We start from the raw sequence: 16,610 nt of genomic DNA on the forward strand, positions 1-16,610 counted from the left end.
AATCACACAGGATCTAGCACAAAGCACCACTGAGTTGGGAAAAAGAAATAGAAATACACGGAATTCACCAGTTCTGGGTAAATACATCTGATTCAAAAATACATTTGAGCCAGCAGTGTGCCCTTGTGGCCAAGAAGGCCAATGGTATCCTGGGATGCATTAAAAGGGGTGTGGCCAGCAGGTTGAGGGAGGTTATCCTCCCCCTCTACTTTGCCCTAGTGAGACCACCTTTGGAGCACTGTGTCCAGTTTTGGCCCCCACAGTTTAAGAAGGACGGGGAACTGCTTGAGCAAATCCAGCTGAGAGCTACCAAGATGATCAGGGGACTGGAGCGTCTCTCTTATGAGGAAAGGCTGAGACACCTGGGTTTGTTCAGCCTGCAGAAGAGGAGTCTGAGGGGGGATTTCATAAATACCTATAAATATCTAAAGGATGGGTGTCAAGAGGATGGGACTGGACTCTTTTCAGTGGTGCCCAATGACAGGGTAAGGGGCAATGGGCACAAGCTGGAACTCAAGAAGTTCTACCTCAACATGAGAAAAAACTTCTTTCCTGTGAGGGCAACAGAGCAGTGGCACAGGCTGCCCAGGGAGGCTGTGGAGTCTCCTTCCCTGGAGACATTCAAACCTGCCTGGATGCATTCCTTTGCCCCCTGGTCTGCGTGTCCCTGTTTGAGCAGGGGAGTTGGACAAGATGATCTCCAGAGGTCCCTTCCAACCGCAACCACTCTGATTCAACATCTGGTCAGTTGTTAGGGTATCTTAACTACCTCTGGAACCCTACTTATCTTAATACAGATAGAAGGATATAAAGTAGGTCAGCTCTTCGTTTTAATGCTAAGCATATTTGTATTTTTAGAACGGACACTTTTTAATAATATTAAAGGCACTATCACAGATTAAAGGCTGAATTGTCTTGAGCTACCAGAATGAGAGAAAAAAGTTCTAAGTGATATAGGTTTACGTAAATATTTAAGAGCTTAATATTAAAACCCACTTTTCTGAGAAAGTTGGAAATTTGTAAAAACTCCTGATAGTAGTATGCAAATGTGATGAAAACTGCAGGGAAAAGACCAGAAGCCAGTGATCCTTAATTAGAGGCTTCACAGATTGTTTAAAAATCTTAAACAAGGAAGTACAGATACTCATACACTCAGTTAATTCACATGCCTTCTTTCTGCTAGCAAGGGTTTATTTCAAATCTATTGCCATGGACAAGAAATAAGAAACACATCTGTATATGTTTGCAAGCCAAAGCTGCTTCAAACAAAGCAAGTGAGCAGAAAAGACACAACTTGCGGTGCTACTCAAATAGCCACAGCAATCCAAGGACAAAATTTGAAGCCAAGTATCCTGGATAATACATTAATTTCATAGAATAATGACCATTTGCAAAAGGACAACCACTGTAAGTTGTTCAAAGTACAGAAAATCATGCCATGAACACATAACTGAAAATGGTGGAAAATGCATTACAGTTTTACTACTGTGAGGTAAGCTTTGATTCATACCATATGGCCTTACAAGACAGGCATGTGTGCACGTCTGCACATGTGTGTGTGAATGCTGAGGTTTCCAACCCACAATTGTATCCATCCCAGTTTTCTAGCAGAAGTAAGGAGAAGACAGGAGGATTCCAGTAACCAGTAATTTCATAGTTTTTCAGAGTCTTTCAGGAAAGCTAATCATACTGACTCACTACTTTTGTCTCAGAAATCTCATAATTAACACAAACTGAGATAAATTAAGGTATGAAGATAATACTTAGCATCAATATAATATCTAGTTAGGTTTGTATTTGTTCTCCCCTTTATGAGGCTTTTAAAAAAAAAATCCCTAAAACCTAACAAAACTAAGCATGCTAGTATCTGAATAATTCATGACAAGGAAAAGGATCAATGGATGTATTAAGTTCTTTTCTTCTCCTCTATTCTGTTTAATGTGGTGCAAAACATACAATATTTTTATTTCCCCCTCAGGCAAAGAGGTTCAGTGAATGCAATACATGGCTACCTCATAAAATCATGGGTTATCAGTCTGGGTTAAAACAAAAAAGCTAAACCAAATATTGTACTAGGAACACACAGACATTATGTACAAGTTCAATTAGCTATCAGCAAACTTATCTGAAATCAACATTTATGTGCATTGCCGCACTCTTTGAATTAAAATAATTGCTTCTTAATGAGATTCTTATGTTCTAGCAATATCAAGCTTGTATGTTTGAAATACAGATTTGTTCACATGACTACTTTTGAAGATGTAGGTTGTCTTCTGGCAGACTGAAATAAAGTTAAAAATTAAGCTCAACTCAATAGCAAAGGGAAGGTGAGGGAATGAGCAAGAGGAAAAGGAAGAAGATTCTCAGTACTTGTAGCTAGAACCCATTCAAACTCCATTTCTTATATAGGAACTTTAACATGCCATCCTATCATCTCTATACTTTTTGTCCTTTTTTTCTTCTCCTTACTTTCATTACATACTTTTTTTTGTTTTTTCAGAAACCAAGCTTGCCATCCATTTTGGGGATGAGTGGCTGTGTATCTACTTACAAAAAAAAAATCCTCAAATTTGAACATCATTGCAGCAGGTGGGGGCTGTCTGCCTTCCCAGGAGGCCAACAGCAAGCCCAACTGCTGATGCACCACTGCGCTGCCCACTGCCAGGCAGCTTTCTGGCTTTACCCTTTACTCTCAAGCAAGTGTGAGAAAGAAAAGCATGGAAAGGCAAAAAAAGGGTGACTAAATCTGAAAATCGTTCCACAAGGGTCCAAGAAGAAACTGCCACGACTGAGTATCAGTAAAAAGCTCCCTAAAAATTGAGGTTAAAACAGCATGAGTTAAGACCAAACTCTTGTGTGGCCTTGGTTTACTACCCAGCCCTGACCTAGACAGCGTGCAATCTTGGTCACTGTACTTTCTCTTTACTGCTGACCTTATTTATCTTCTGCACAATAGAAGTATTTTCCTCATACTGTGACTAGAGAGTAAGCAATGAGTGTTTCTTCTCCAAAGAAGATACACCCTTTTATTAATACTAACTTTTATTATACACTCAGGATGCTATAAGAATAACTTAAGAGATGCAACTCAGCAAGAAAGTGCTATTTCTTTTGGCAAACGTATGCATCTCATTCAAAACCTTTGGGCTGTTAAAAGCTCTTCCAAATTTTAACAAGATTTGGAGTAATGAAGGCTGCACTTTACTATCTCCACAAAGACACACCAGAAAGTAAGCAATGATCAGCCCTGTAACCTGATACTGTCAGATAATATTTGTTTATAGCCAGCCCCATCTTTCATGATGGATTCTTTAGAGTATATCCTTACTAGCTGTTAATCTGTATAGCAGTAGACAGAATGGCATAAAGTAACACTGAGGCAATGAAATTTCTGCTCCACGTCAACATCATGGTGAGGAATCACTGCTGTGCATTTGCTCTTCCTTGAATTCAATACATACCTTCTTGGAAATGCTAAAATCACCACAGTTTTGTAAGGCACAGGCACGCAGATTAAATAATATCTGGACTGAAGAAATACCTGAGCAAGTTTGACCATAAGAATTCAAGCTTTAGTATTTTTTCACCATGCAGTTAGGCTACAGGTAAGGGAAGATGACACTTGATCATTCTGAGTGGCTAACTGATGCAAGACAATACTTGAATGCATCAGATATTAAAAAGCATCTTTGTACATGTGCAATCATCCATGGTAAACAGATCTCCTCTACTGCTCTGAAGCAATCTGCAGGGTTATCACTTATTTATAAGGGTTTGATCCCAAGAGCTTATATACACTCTTTTTTGATTTTTCTTCACCACATAAGAATTTATAAAGTATGGAATATTCACTCTAAAAATATGCATTAACTTGCATGTGGGAATAACCATCACCTTTCTAGGACACCACCTCAAAAACTGCTCTACGCTGTTACCTAGCTCCCCACCCCTCAAAACCCAAGCAATTTTTATGTGCAGAAGTTAGCTTGTGACATGACACTGCTTTGATGCCCTTTCTAGCGACAACATCTTCTGAGAGGGCTCACTCAGCTCTTTCAGCAGCAATAGTAAACCATGATTTAAATTAAAAAAAAAAAAAAAGAGAATGTTACTGAAAGAGTACCTACATACTCACAGGTAAAATTACTAATTAAAACAAGATCTCCAGCAAGATTTTGAATATAGCTAAAGAGTGCCAAGAAGTTTTCGTTGAGGTAAAGCTTCACAGAGCAGATAGCTATTCATATCTGATCTAAAGAAGGAAGTCCTTATCTAATCAAATGTCTGGAAAAACTAATAGTTTTCAACAAGAATTATTACTTCAGGTTCTCTTCCTACAACAACTGATTTTTAAAGTACTTTTACTAGCTTAATATTCCAAAGCCTGCTGCAGGTATAACTCAATAGCTTCCAGCAACAAGTAAACTTGAAATTCATCCTATTAGAAGCTCTTGCTCCTACTGCTTCAGGCTCCTTGAAACAAGTGTATTTTCAGTTTTCACAAGGACTGCTAACAACAATATTTACACCAAGTTTAATATTTCCCTCTAAAAAGTTTTAACTAGCAGAATACTAAAGAATGAAATTACTATCCTGTAAAAACAAAGGAAATTTTGACTTTTGAAGAAAACTACTTTCTTCATATTTAAAACTTTAATAGTAGGGAAAAAAGTAACAGTCCCTGCACACAGGTGCTCTGCAAAACAACAAAAATACAGCTCTCATTTCAAACATCTGTGTTCCTGGCTCCTGTAAATCATATATCATGAACCTAAAGACTAGCTTAAACTTGAGTTATTTGCCAGGACCTCGACTCCAGCACCACACGCTGAAATAAACTGAGTTGCAAGAATACTCTGGGTAGTAGCAGTAAAGCTATAAGAACAAGTATATTGCTGTACTTCACTGTGTCTGTTAACATTATTACCACAAGTAGCTTTTTAAACTACTGTAATATTTGTCCAGGTCAGCATGCTACTCAGCAGGTTTCAGAACTTGCCAGGGGCACAATTCAGAGGGAAGCAAAGAGAGCAACCGTTGCTCCCATCTCGAGCTAATACCACCCATTCTGCAAACACAATGTGGCGCCTGGACAAGTTTATCACCCTGCTGCCCAGCGGCCTGTTCCCGCCCTCGTCCACCTAACCCCCTAAAGGCCATCAGTCCCGTCTCCAGAGCTCCTGGTCCCATTCACTTCCCTAGCAGTGCTTGCCCAACTCAAAAAGAAACAAGAAACAGCCATGAACACTCCCTAGCAGACCTTCCTGCCGGCCTGCAGCAAAGGCACTTCAAGCCTTTCATGATATGAGAGGACCAACACAGGGAGAGAAGGAGGAAGGGTAGGATAAGGAGTGAAAACTTATCTCTCAGACACCCTAATCTAGCAGACATCAATGCAGAAGTGCAGTAACTAAAAGAAAGGCAATTACCTGGGGGAAAGTGGGAATCGCTCTGGCTGACAGGCAGTTCAGAAAGGAGGGACTAGACACTATCAGACATCATGCACTAATTATGCCAAATCATACATTCACGGCTAGCTGACAAAAGTTACCCCACCAAAATGCTATGCTAAGTGCCTGGTACTGCCCTCCACATTTTTTCAGTGTTTAAATGGGGCAAAGTGTATTATTTCCTCTCAAGCCATTTGGGAAATCCAGAAAGCAGAGAAAAGATGGCTTGGTTACTAACCCAGCGGTTACGCTACAATTGGGAGAAAGGCCCATGAGCAATGCACCTCACAATTCACTTGAGCTGAAACTCCACACAGGGTACAAACTAGACTGAGGCAGGGACAAAAACCTGTCCCAATGGAGACAGTTGTAGCTGAAGGCATCTCGAATCATCTGCCAGTATTCACTGCTCTAATGCAATTTTTTCCATCTACTGTAGGCAAATTAGTTTTCAATAAATTCTTGAAACTTTTTCTTTGAGGAATGGGGTGGTATTGTGTTTTCAGACAATAGCCATCTCATTTGAGCAATAATTTTTAAAACAGTTAACTTGCTAAAGTTGTACCTTATATCTTATGTTATAGTTTTACAAACAATTCAATCCTGCATCAACTGGCACCGCTGACAAGAAAGTCCTTGTTTTCCCTTATCAGCTCCTCTCAACCCTTTCCTCTGCACCAGCAACAGCATTTGTGTAATCCCCAACACATCCAGCTGCGGAAGTGATCCAGGTGAAGACTGAACTGGTGCATACAGGAGTTTTCAGTTGGGTAACTTCCTCAATCTGGTTTACCATGCTGCTATACAAATGCCAGTAAGAGAAAACAGACAAAGGTGAGAGTAACAATGCAGCTTAATCCAGAATAAATCACCTCTTGGGAATACAAAGCTAATTAAAACATGGAAAAAAACATGTAGACAAGCCCAAACAACTCTGCAAGCCTCCTTACTTGTTTCTAAACCTTTCTTTTTGTTTATTTACTCTTGGGGGTGAAACACTTAGGCTCATAAGCATAATGCAACAAAGACAAATGGTTTAGAAATGTAAATAGACAACTGCTGTTTGAGTCTTGAGAAATGCAAGATAACCCATCCAGGTAATCAAAGAATGTGTGTTCCTTCACATAGCTTATTACATGGTATATGTTCAGTAGCTCTAAGGCCGAGCCAGAGGGCAACACCGTGCTGATGAAACTTCCAGTTACAGCGTCTGAGGGAGGATTCATCTAGGCAAATGGGAGTACAAACAGCACTGTCTAGGCTGCCATGCTAGTCAGTGGGGATCCACACAGCACGATTCATCTGACCAAATGTGATTAGTCCAGGCGACAGGAATGACACTTGGCTCCATTAGCTAAAAAAAGATTAGATCTTCATGTCTGTAAAAGGACTGTGAATGACTAGCTAAGATGTAGACGCTTGCAGACTGCAGACACCTGAGTTAGGCGAGATGCCTCCTACCCTGGATGACAACTGTATACCCCTCGCATAAGTTTTACATTCACATATCAAGTACAGACTGAGATATGAGTTGTCTGGATCTTAACCTTACACTTCGCACAACTGTTCACAGTATGGTGGAGAGCAAGAGGGCTAGACAAAACTGCCAATACCTTAATTTCCTCCAGCAGCAGTCCAAATACATCATTTACCTTAATTTATTGTTACTTTACGATCAAACAAGTCTCTCAATTTGAGAAATACTTGTTGCTGTATTAATATACACCCTTGCTTAAAAAGGATTAAAGATACCATTTTTTCAGTAATGACAATCACAAAGATGGGATGAAACAAGAGGGAGCTCCCTACACTGCTATCACTTCTGTTAATTACTGCACGAAGAAGAAAAGCCTCTGTTTTAACGAAGCAGGAGTACCTTATGCCCCCACCTCTTATTTATCTGAATGCTTACTGACTGTCAAGGTAAGCTCACCTTTACTGTTAAACATTGCTATTGTATTACTCAGACCTACCACACCGTATAGTAGGTCTCAGCACTTTTGCAGCCAGAACTTAAGAAAACTGGAAGCGTTTTGCACCTTATTGAATTCAGCTCCTTTGTTGTCCCCAAGCCAAAAGGACGCTGCTATTTCCTTCCTCTCGGCTATCCCCCCGCACCCCATTTCCTCCCTGCTAACTGCAGTTGCCTTTGTGTTTCCTCAAGGTCTGGTTCCCACAGGGCAGAAAGGCTGAGGGTGGCCCCTACAAGAGTCACCCCAAGTCCAGCAAGGCTTATGTGGGGTCCCCTCCACTGTTATGTTCCCTTGCCTCCCCATCTGAAAAAATAACCACTACAGCAGCATAGCAGAGTTTTCCATGATGCAGGTTCCTACTTAACATGACGGGGGCTTCACCTCCTGGTGCCTGAAGCGTACAGATAATGGATAAAGACAGGATTTCTAGTATGCCTCCACAGTACGACACAGGCAGCGACAGCTCGCAGAACTGTAAAAGCTAAGAGTAGGAACAATTAAAAGATACCTTCAGTGTTGGATTTCCAGGGACTTTTGTGCCCTGCCTACAGAGACTGCTTCTATTCAAAACATAATTTATATCCACAGCAGTTCTGTTTAAATACACCCAATCCACCAAGTAGCTAGTGAGGGAGCCAAATTTAAAGACTATACTGTACATAAACAATTTTTTCCTTCAGATTACCCCAAGATGGGCTGCTCTTCAAGCTATCAAAAAAGTGACACAGGTCTACCTGAACCAGAACACTGGCATTTTACATCAAATGAAAATGTAGCTCTATATTGAAATATACTTAAATAGTACATTCAAGGGCTCAGACTTGCCACTACGTCAAACATGATTCTGTCTTAGTATTTTAAAGTGAAAGATTCAATGCACTTATTAAAAGCAACAAGAAATTACAGTACGTTCACATTCTTATGGCTCTGTATTAACAAATATATGTATCTTTCCAGTTTCCAATAAAACTAAAGATGGTGTCTGTAAAAAGCATGTGTACAATGGTTATTACCCATGCACAACAAGCCAGATATTACATTAACTGAAAACTTAATGTAAACCAGCTTACAGGAAAATGTTTCTGGAATTTCTGGAAGAAAAAAAAAAAAGCCACTCAGTTCTCTTTGGTATTTCCCAAAACACGTCCATGGGACCTGGTGAGATGCATCCACGGGTCCTGAGTGAACTGGCAGTTGAAGTTGCTAAGAAACTATCCATGCTATTTGGGAAGTCGTGGCAGCCTGGTGAAGTTCCCACTGACTGGAAAAGAAGAAATGTAACCCCAATTTTTAAAAAGGGAAAAAAGGAAGACCCAGGGAACTACAGGCCTGTCAGTCTCACCTCTGTGTCCAGCAAGATCACAGAGCAGATCCTCCGGGAAAACTACGCTAAGACACAAGGAAAATAAGGATGTGATTGGTGAGAGCCAACATGGCTTCACTAAGAGCATATTGTGCCTTAGGAATCTGGTGGCCTTCTGTGACAGCATTACAGCATTGGTGGCCAAGGGAAGAGCAACTGACGTCAACTACCTGGAATTGGCAAAGCATCTGACACTGTCCCGCATGACATCCTGGTCTCTAAAGTGGGAGACATGGAGTTGATGGATGGTGGATAAGGAATTGGCTGGATGGTCACACTCAGAGTTGTGGTCAATGGCTCAATGTCCAGGTGGAGACCAGTGATGAGTGGCATTCCTCAGGGGTCACTACTGGGACTAGCAGTTTAACATCTTTCTTGGCAACACGGACAGTGGGATTGAGTGCCCTCAGCAAGTTTGCTGATGACACAAGCTGTGTGGTGAGGTTGACACTCTAGAGGGAAGGGATGCCATCCAGAGGGACCTTGACAGGCTAGAGAGGTGGGCCCATATGAACCACATGAACTTCAGCAAGGCCAGCAGCAAGGTCCTGCACATGAGTTGCGGCAATCCCAAGCATAAATACAGGCTGGGCAGAGAATAGATTGAGAGCAGCCTTTCGGTTGATGAGAAGCTCAACGTGACCTGGCAATGTGTGCCTGCAGTCCAGAAAGCCAAACATATCCTAGGCTGCATCAAAAGACGCATGACCAGCAGGTCAAGGGAGGTGATCCTACCCCCTCTACTCTGCTCTTGTGAGACCCCACCTAGAGTACTGTGCTCATCTCTGGGGACCCCAACACAAGACAGACATGAAGACGTGGATCTGTTGGAGCAAGTCCAGAGGAGGTCCACAAAGATGATCAGAGGCTGCAGCACCTCTCCTATGAGGGCAGGCTGAGAGAGTTGGGGTTGTTCAGCCTGGAGAAGGCTCCGGGGAGACCTTCCAGCAGCCTTCAAGTACCTGAAGGGAGCCTACAAGAAAGATGGAGAGGGACTTTTTACAAGGGCATGTAGTGATAGGACAAGGGGTAATGGCTTTAAACTGAGAGAGGGTAGATTTAGGTTAGATGTAAGGAAGAAATTCTTTACTATGTGGATGGTGAGGCACTGGAACAGGTTGCCCAGAGAAATTGTGGATGCACCATCCCTGGAAGTGTTCACAGCCCAGTTGGAAGAGGCTTTGAGCAACCTGGTGTAGTGGAAGATATCCCTGCCCATGGTGGAGGGGGGTTGGAACTAGATGATCTTTAAGGTCCCTTCAACTCAAACCAACCCATTCTGTGATTGTATGAATTTGATATATGTGGAGAAGTGACGTTCCCAACCATACTGCTATCCAACAGCAAGCTTCAAGCAGTGTTGTTAAGAAATGCCATTAAAGCTGAACCACCAAGCTGCCAGGTACTGTGCATACCTATATTGACAAGACCTATGCATCGAGTTTCCTTGCCATGCATTTTCCTGTTTTCTTCACACACCAAGACTGTGGCTAGTTATTACCCACAGAATACAAGAGTAAAACTAATTTGAAGTTTGCAATAACAGGAGACAGAGTGACATTTCTGCTCCTCCACTCTCCAAAGCCATTGGAAATGTCTTAATTTTTCCAACAAACCTAAAAGCACAATCCTTCTTCCACCCCAGCACACAAACACATATACCAGGCTTCTGTTAAATTAACAAGCATATGGTAAAATTGCATTTCATTGCTACCAGAAGCCTCTCCTGTAGAGAAAGGACTGCACTATTTGAAACCATTCACTTGGCCAGAAGTTGGCAGAGAAGGCAGCCATCCCTAAAAATTTCATGAACCAGGTTCTAGTCTCAAGCAGTAACCAGTGTGCCTCAGTGTGAGGTTTAAAAAAAAAAAGACGAAAGAGAGGGGAGGGAGAAGGTTGTTTCAAACTTTGTGTTAGGTAACACACAGCAATTAATATCAACTCAAGACACAAGCAAACAAATGACCACAAGGAAAGCCAGCATGTGAGTTTGCTGTCACTTGACAAGTGCATACACACATTATTTAAGACAAGTAGAATAACTTACTGCAAGGTATTACAAGCCAAAAGGTGAGCACAAGTGTTTAGCAGAAAAGGACTGCAGTTTTAAACCCTCAGCTCACCTTAAATAACTTGTTCATCAGACTGAGAGAAATCAGTTACTAGGCATTTGCAGGGATTAGTAGTTCAAGGTAAACATGCAAAAAAAAAAAATCTAGTGCTTAGCTGGATCTGATAACCGATGAAATCAATGAATACCTCATCCTCATTAAGATTTTACAATACTGTCTAGTACTAAGTAAACACTTTGTTCCTCCACTAAAATAAAACAACATCTTTTGTACTGCTTTAGAGCAATTTAGCTTCTACTCTTATAAGTCCATTTGTGGTCTCAATGAAATAAATGTTGGCATTTGAAGGTCATTAGCAATTTGCAGCTGACTGAGAAGAGATAGTATGGCAGTGCAAGATGAAAGACAGAAAGACTATTTCTGCATCACCTAAACTTTATCATCACAGCTAAAACTGCAAGCTTGGGATAACTGGCTTTAAAAAAAAAAAAGCCAAGAACTTGAGGGTCTCCTCACAGCTGTGACTGTGATGTCCAGAAGATAAGTCTTTACAAAATTTCCAGCTGAAATGGTTGTGAAATTAGCTTTCATAACATCAAGAAATGTAATGGCTGTCTGCAGACAGGCAATTCCAAACAGTAGGACTCAAGCATCAACCCTCTGTGCACACAGAGGGAGAACATACTGTGGATTCTGACTAAGCAGCAATAGCCAAACTTTTATTCACCATCATACTAGGAGAAAAAAAAAAAAAAAAAAAAGTATCTGCCTAATGTCATTCTGGGATTACAAAGGTAGGATATCCTGAGCACATTCATCTACTAGTAGACTAGTCCTTACTCAAGTGTTATTTTATTATTCATAACTTTTTCATTTTGAACAACTAATGAAATATGAAGACATGAATTTAAACCAATGTCCACTGCAGCAGACAAAAGCCATACCGGGCTTCTGCACTACAACACAATATTCTAGGATTTCTCTTAAAAGAGCCTCCCTAGCATCTACGAATGAATCATCTTCTATTACAGAGCAAAGTTTACAGGCAACAAAGAACTGTAACCCCTTACCAAATTACACAGATTTTACTTACTTTCTCCCTGGGTTAGTGTTACCTCTTCATAAAACTCTTAAATTCCTATTTGCCAAGGCTCCCTAAGTTTAAAAGGGATCTGTTCATATGAAGAAAACTCACTGCGTATTTTGTCTGTACTCAAACAAATCACCAATTCCCAATAAGAATGCAGCTTAAGGGTTGGGCTGGTTTTTTGTTTTAATTAAAAATTTCTACACATTAATTTCAGCATTCAAACCAATCTACATTCTGGAATACCTGATAGAACAATTAAAAAACAAACAATAACCACGAAAAAGCCTCCAAATCATAATTTAGTCCTCATTTGAAATACTTGTCAGGTTTTAAGTATTTGAGAAAAGGTAAAGGGGTAAAGCTTTACCAATCCTGAAGAGTACCTTTATGGACTTCTAACAACCTCACTGGGGCTCTAAGCGCCAACACTGACAAAATAAACAACTAATTTTCTTTAATATGTTAAAATCCACACAGATGAGTTACTGAAACTTAGAGGGTACCTCTGTGACCTTCAGAGGCCACAACAGATCTGCATAATGAATCAAATAAGGTAACAGCGTGCCAAAGTCATCCAATTTTCTAAATAGGGTGCTAAATACAGAGCTTAATTACCAGTACTTTCCATATTCGCGAATTATGTAATCAGTCTGGCTGAGCAGAATTTGAAGCTGGGACTGTCTGAACACACAGCTGAGAGCAGTGAAAGAGAGAAACGCTCCATGCAAAGCATCACGCCTCATCCCTTCCTTAACTACAGACTACAAATCCCACCTTCAAACAGCTCCAAACCTAAGACCTACTTATTTGGTCTGTTAACACAGACATGGAACACCTTAACTGAGTCTCATCTAATCTGTCCCACAATAAGGAGGACTCTCTGCCCTAGCCTCTTGTAACCTGTCCAATAAGAAATATTGCAGCTGAAACAATTACTCCCGGATGGCGTCGTCTGGTTTTCTCACCTCCACCTTCATTCCAATCCCTTGGTTTTTCACTAGTTTTTTCCCAGCCACAAGGGGCAAGTCAGTCATTTGCAAACATCCCTGATCTTTGGCAACAGCCCTTCACCTGCAGCTATGACTACCACCGCAGTGCTAAAAAGGCAAGAGAGAAAAATGGTTGGTTTAGGTTTTACAACCATTCAGCACTTATCGTGCTCAGTATATAAACAAGCACTGTACCTGGTACTAAAACTCTTCTCTGCAGATGATGTTCACACCTGAACTTATTCAAGGCTACAAGCCAGCATCACGTAAGTTTTCAAAAAAAACACCCATGGTAAGTAGCTGTTAACTAGTGAGCAGAATACACTTCAATATCAGATTAGCTCTACATATCCACTTACCAACATACACGTCCAAAGAGTAAAGATAGGGCTTGTAATTAGACTTTGGAAAATTATGCTATGAAAACTCAGATGTTCTTACCCAGAAGATAAAATTAGACCATACTGTTTAGATAGAAACTTCATCTACTCACTGACATAGCTGCTATTGCTTAAATAATCAGCTATCAGGCTTAATGTGGACGTAGCAGCTACAGAGATGAGTCTTTCTACATACCATGAATTGAGCTCGACAATAGAGATTATATCGACAGGGCAGTTGAAAGGCACTAATTCTGCCAATACCTCACCACTCTGATCACATATATGAAAGAGATTTTCCACATGATACAGAAATTACAATAGATTTTGTTATTACTTTGGTATCTGAAGTGCTAGCATCAAGGGACAAACACAATCCTGTTTTTCTGGCACGCTTATCAATAAACTCTGTATAGTCCTGAGTTTACTGGCCTTTAACTATAGTACCTCTTCTTCCAGAGCTGCTACTGTTTTGTCCTTTAAAAAGGCAGAATTTGACATGGCATTTGACATCAGATTGCCTACCGTGGTAGGTTTTGCTACAGGATACCAATACCTTTTGAATACACTGCATGAGAGCACAGGCCCACCTAGATCTTACTAGTATACTGCAAATACAGCCACAAAAGAGAGCTCAAAAGGTTGCTTTTAACGTTTTCCTTCTTGTGGCAAGCATTGCTTACTGAACCTTACTGACACGCAAGACAGGAAAGCTTCGAGGAAACGGGACACAAGCGTACCCTCCGCGTGGTGTACTTCCACCCCACCGCAGCAGGAAGGATGCTGGCAGCCCATCGCCCGGTACGATCTCTCACCCCAGATGACACATGTAGCCACTGGACAGCACATGCCACGAGGCTCACGCCGGCCACGGGAGAGGACGCATTCCTCCTAGCACGTTTCATACCCTTAGCTAGACAAGTTTTCTGCCTCCTAACATAGCCGTGGTCACAGCAGGCGCGACGCTGCCACAGGATCCCTGTCGGAGCCCGGCGGGAGGAGGCCGACGGGGGCTGTCCTCCTGCCACCACCGAACTCAAGGGCGAGGGGCAAGCGGGGCACGGCGGCTCGTCTGCCTCCGCCGAGCTTCCCCGGGGGGTGAGGGCTGGAAGGCAGGTGCACCTCGCCGCCGAAGGGACGCCTCACCAGGCACCTGTGAGCATCGGGGCAGAGCAGCCCACGTCCGGCCCCGGAGCTGCCCCAGGTGCCGGAGCCCCGCCGCGGCCTCCCGGGGGGCTCGGGCACTGCCCCGCTACCGCTTCCGCTCCCGCCCGGGCGCGGGCGGAGCGGGACGGCGACGCTGCCCGCCCGGGGAAGGGTCTCTCCCCGGCTGCCAGGGGCGCAGCCCGTGACAGGCCCCCGCCGGCCGGCGGGCAGCCCACCGCGCCGAACAAAAGGCCCGGCCGCGGCCCGGAAACGTCCCGGGGTGGCGAGCCGAGCCGCGCCGCCAGCCCGGGGGGGCGAGCCGACTTCCCAACGGCCCGGCACGGCCAGGGGCAGGGCCTGCGGCCGCCGGTACCCCTTAGCCCGCCTCTCACCGCCGCGTCGGGCCCTGCAGGGGGCACGGCGGGGAGAGGGGAGAACCGGGGGAGAAGGACGCAATGCAACAGCTCCGGCAGCGCGGAGGGAGGGAGGGAGGGAGGGAGGGAGGGGGCAGCACAATAAGGCCAACAGCAGCCCCTGCCCCTTTCGTTAACAAAAGCTCCCCAGCCGCGGGCTCGCACCCGCCTCCGCCGCGGGGCTGCCTTCACCGCCCCGTGCCTGGGGGGGTCTGCAGCGGGCGGCGCCCCCGCTGCGCCCCGCAGCCGGCGGGCGGTGGGAGCCGGGAGAGATCTGGCACTGCTGCCACCTCCCCCGCCGCCAAACCCCCGGCCATACCCCCCCAAGTTTGCCGCCGCTCGCACAATGCAGCCCCCCGCCGCCCCGGGGGCCACCGCACAAAGCGGGCCAGTCCCGCCGCCCTTCCCGTACCGACCTTGAGCTGCTTCGGGCGCCCCTAAGGTTTTGGTCACCGCCTTCCACACGTTGCAGCCCAGCAGGCAGAGGAGAAGCGCCGCCGACCTGCTCATTTCCACCCGCCGCCGCCGCCAGCCGCCGCCAGGGAGGGAATCGCCGCCGGAGCCGCTGCCCGGAGGAGGAGGAGGAGGAGAAAGAGCCGCATCAGGGGCTGGCCCGCTCCGCGCCTCCCTCCATGTTGCTGTGCGCTGCCCCTCCTGCTTTCTCCGCCTGCTGCATTGTCGTCCCGCCGCTGCGCCCCGGCCTCCGCGTCCCGCGCTGTCCCCCCGGGCGGGCGGGGGGCAGGCGAGGCGGGAGCGCTCCGCGGCCCCGGCTGCCTGTCTGGTTTTATTTTCTAATTTTTTTTCCCCCCATTTATTTTCTTCCCCCCGTCTCCGGCAGGGGCAGCCAGGCTCCGCCAGGCTCCGCCGCCCGCTCCTTAACCCTTTGCTGCCTCCCCGCACCGCGCGGCGGGCCCGGCGGGACAGCGCCCCCTGCCGGCCCCGCCCAGCCCTGCCCTCCCGGGCCGCCGCAGGGCGAGGGGCCGCGGCTCCGGGGCCGGCTCCGGGGCCAGCCGGGCGGCCCCGCCGGGCCTGGTCGCCCCAGCGAGACCACCTGTCGCCCGGGGGCAGGCGTGTGGCCCCGGCGGACTGCCCCCCGCCGCCCCCTCCGCCAGGTGCTGCCGCCCTTACCTGCCGCGGGGGGCCGGGTCCCGCCCGGCCGCGCCCGCCTTCCCTCCCTCCCTCCCTGGCTGGCTGCAAAATGGCCTCCGCGGTGGTTCGGTGCCCCCCGCCGCGGCGGCTCGCTCGCCTCCAGCCGCAGCCCAGCGGGAGGGACGAGACGAGGGGGAAGACGGACGTGGTGGCTTATAACGGTACGGCTGAGACGTGTCGAGTCACAGGGTCCCGCACGGCCCCCTGCCCCGGCCGCTGTATTTATGCTGATTATTTTTTTTTTTTAAAAGACAACCACAGAACAACAGAAAACGCACCCATCTACTGGTTTGGTTTTTTTTTAGAAAATTGTTTAAAAAATGCTATTGCAAGCTGCACACGAAAGGCAAACTTCGTGGTTGAAATGCCGGCATTGCGGGCTGAGGGCAGCCGCGGCTGTGCCGCGGGCTCGCAGGATCCCCGGGGAGGTGGCGGTGCCGTGCCCTCCCACCCCTGCACCAGGCAGGGCACGGCACAAGCAGCACTGGGCAAACTGTAGCGCGGGCAGGGACAGTGTCCCCGGGGGCTTTCTCTCCGGTATGTTTTGCACCATCTGTAAGAGCATCTCTTGATGTACTTTTCCTC

The 16,610-nt window shown here is 45.6% G+C and overlaps 1 protein-coding gene across 4 annotated transcripts in view; it reads right to left on the bottom strand.

Annotated features, from left to right (window-relative positions):
• The window catches only part of FAM171A1 (family with sequence similarity 171 member A1), a 90,885-nt gene extending 74,775 nt beyond the window's left edge, over positions 1-16,110 (bottom strand). Inside the window, exons 1-2 of one of the 4 annotated variants that reach the window (XM_064444692.1) lie at positions 16,005-16,110; positions 15,293-15,441 (exon numbers count right to left, since the gene is read on the bottom strand). In XM_064444692.1, the coding sequence (XP_064300762.1) occupies positions 15,293-15,386 (94 nt within the window). In that variant the 5' untranslated portion in view covers positions 15,387-15,441; positions 16,005-16,110. Of the gene's footprint in view, positions 1-15,292; positions 15,741-16,004 lie in introns of those variants that run through there. The other 3 variants (XM_064444694.1, XM_064444693.1, XM_064444695.1) reach the window with 3 other exon arrangements.
• Between the last annotated feature and the right edge of the window lie 500 nt (positions 16,111-16,610).

The sequence above is a fragment of the Phalacrocorax carbo genome, chromosome 2 (genome assembly GCF_963921805.1).
Source record: "Phalacrocorax carbo chromosome 2, bPhaCar2.1, whole genome shotgun sequence".
In the NCBI taxonomy this organism is placed as follows: domain Eukaryota; kingdom Metazoa; phylum Chordata; class Aves; order Suliformes; family Phalacrocoracidae; genus Phalacrocorax; species Phalacrocorax carbo.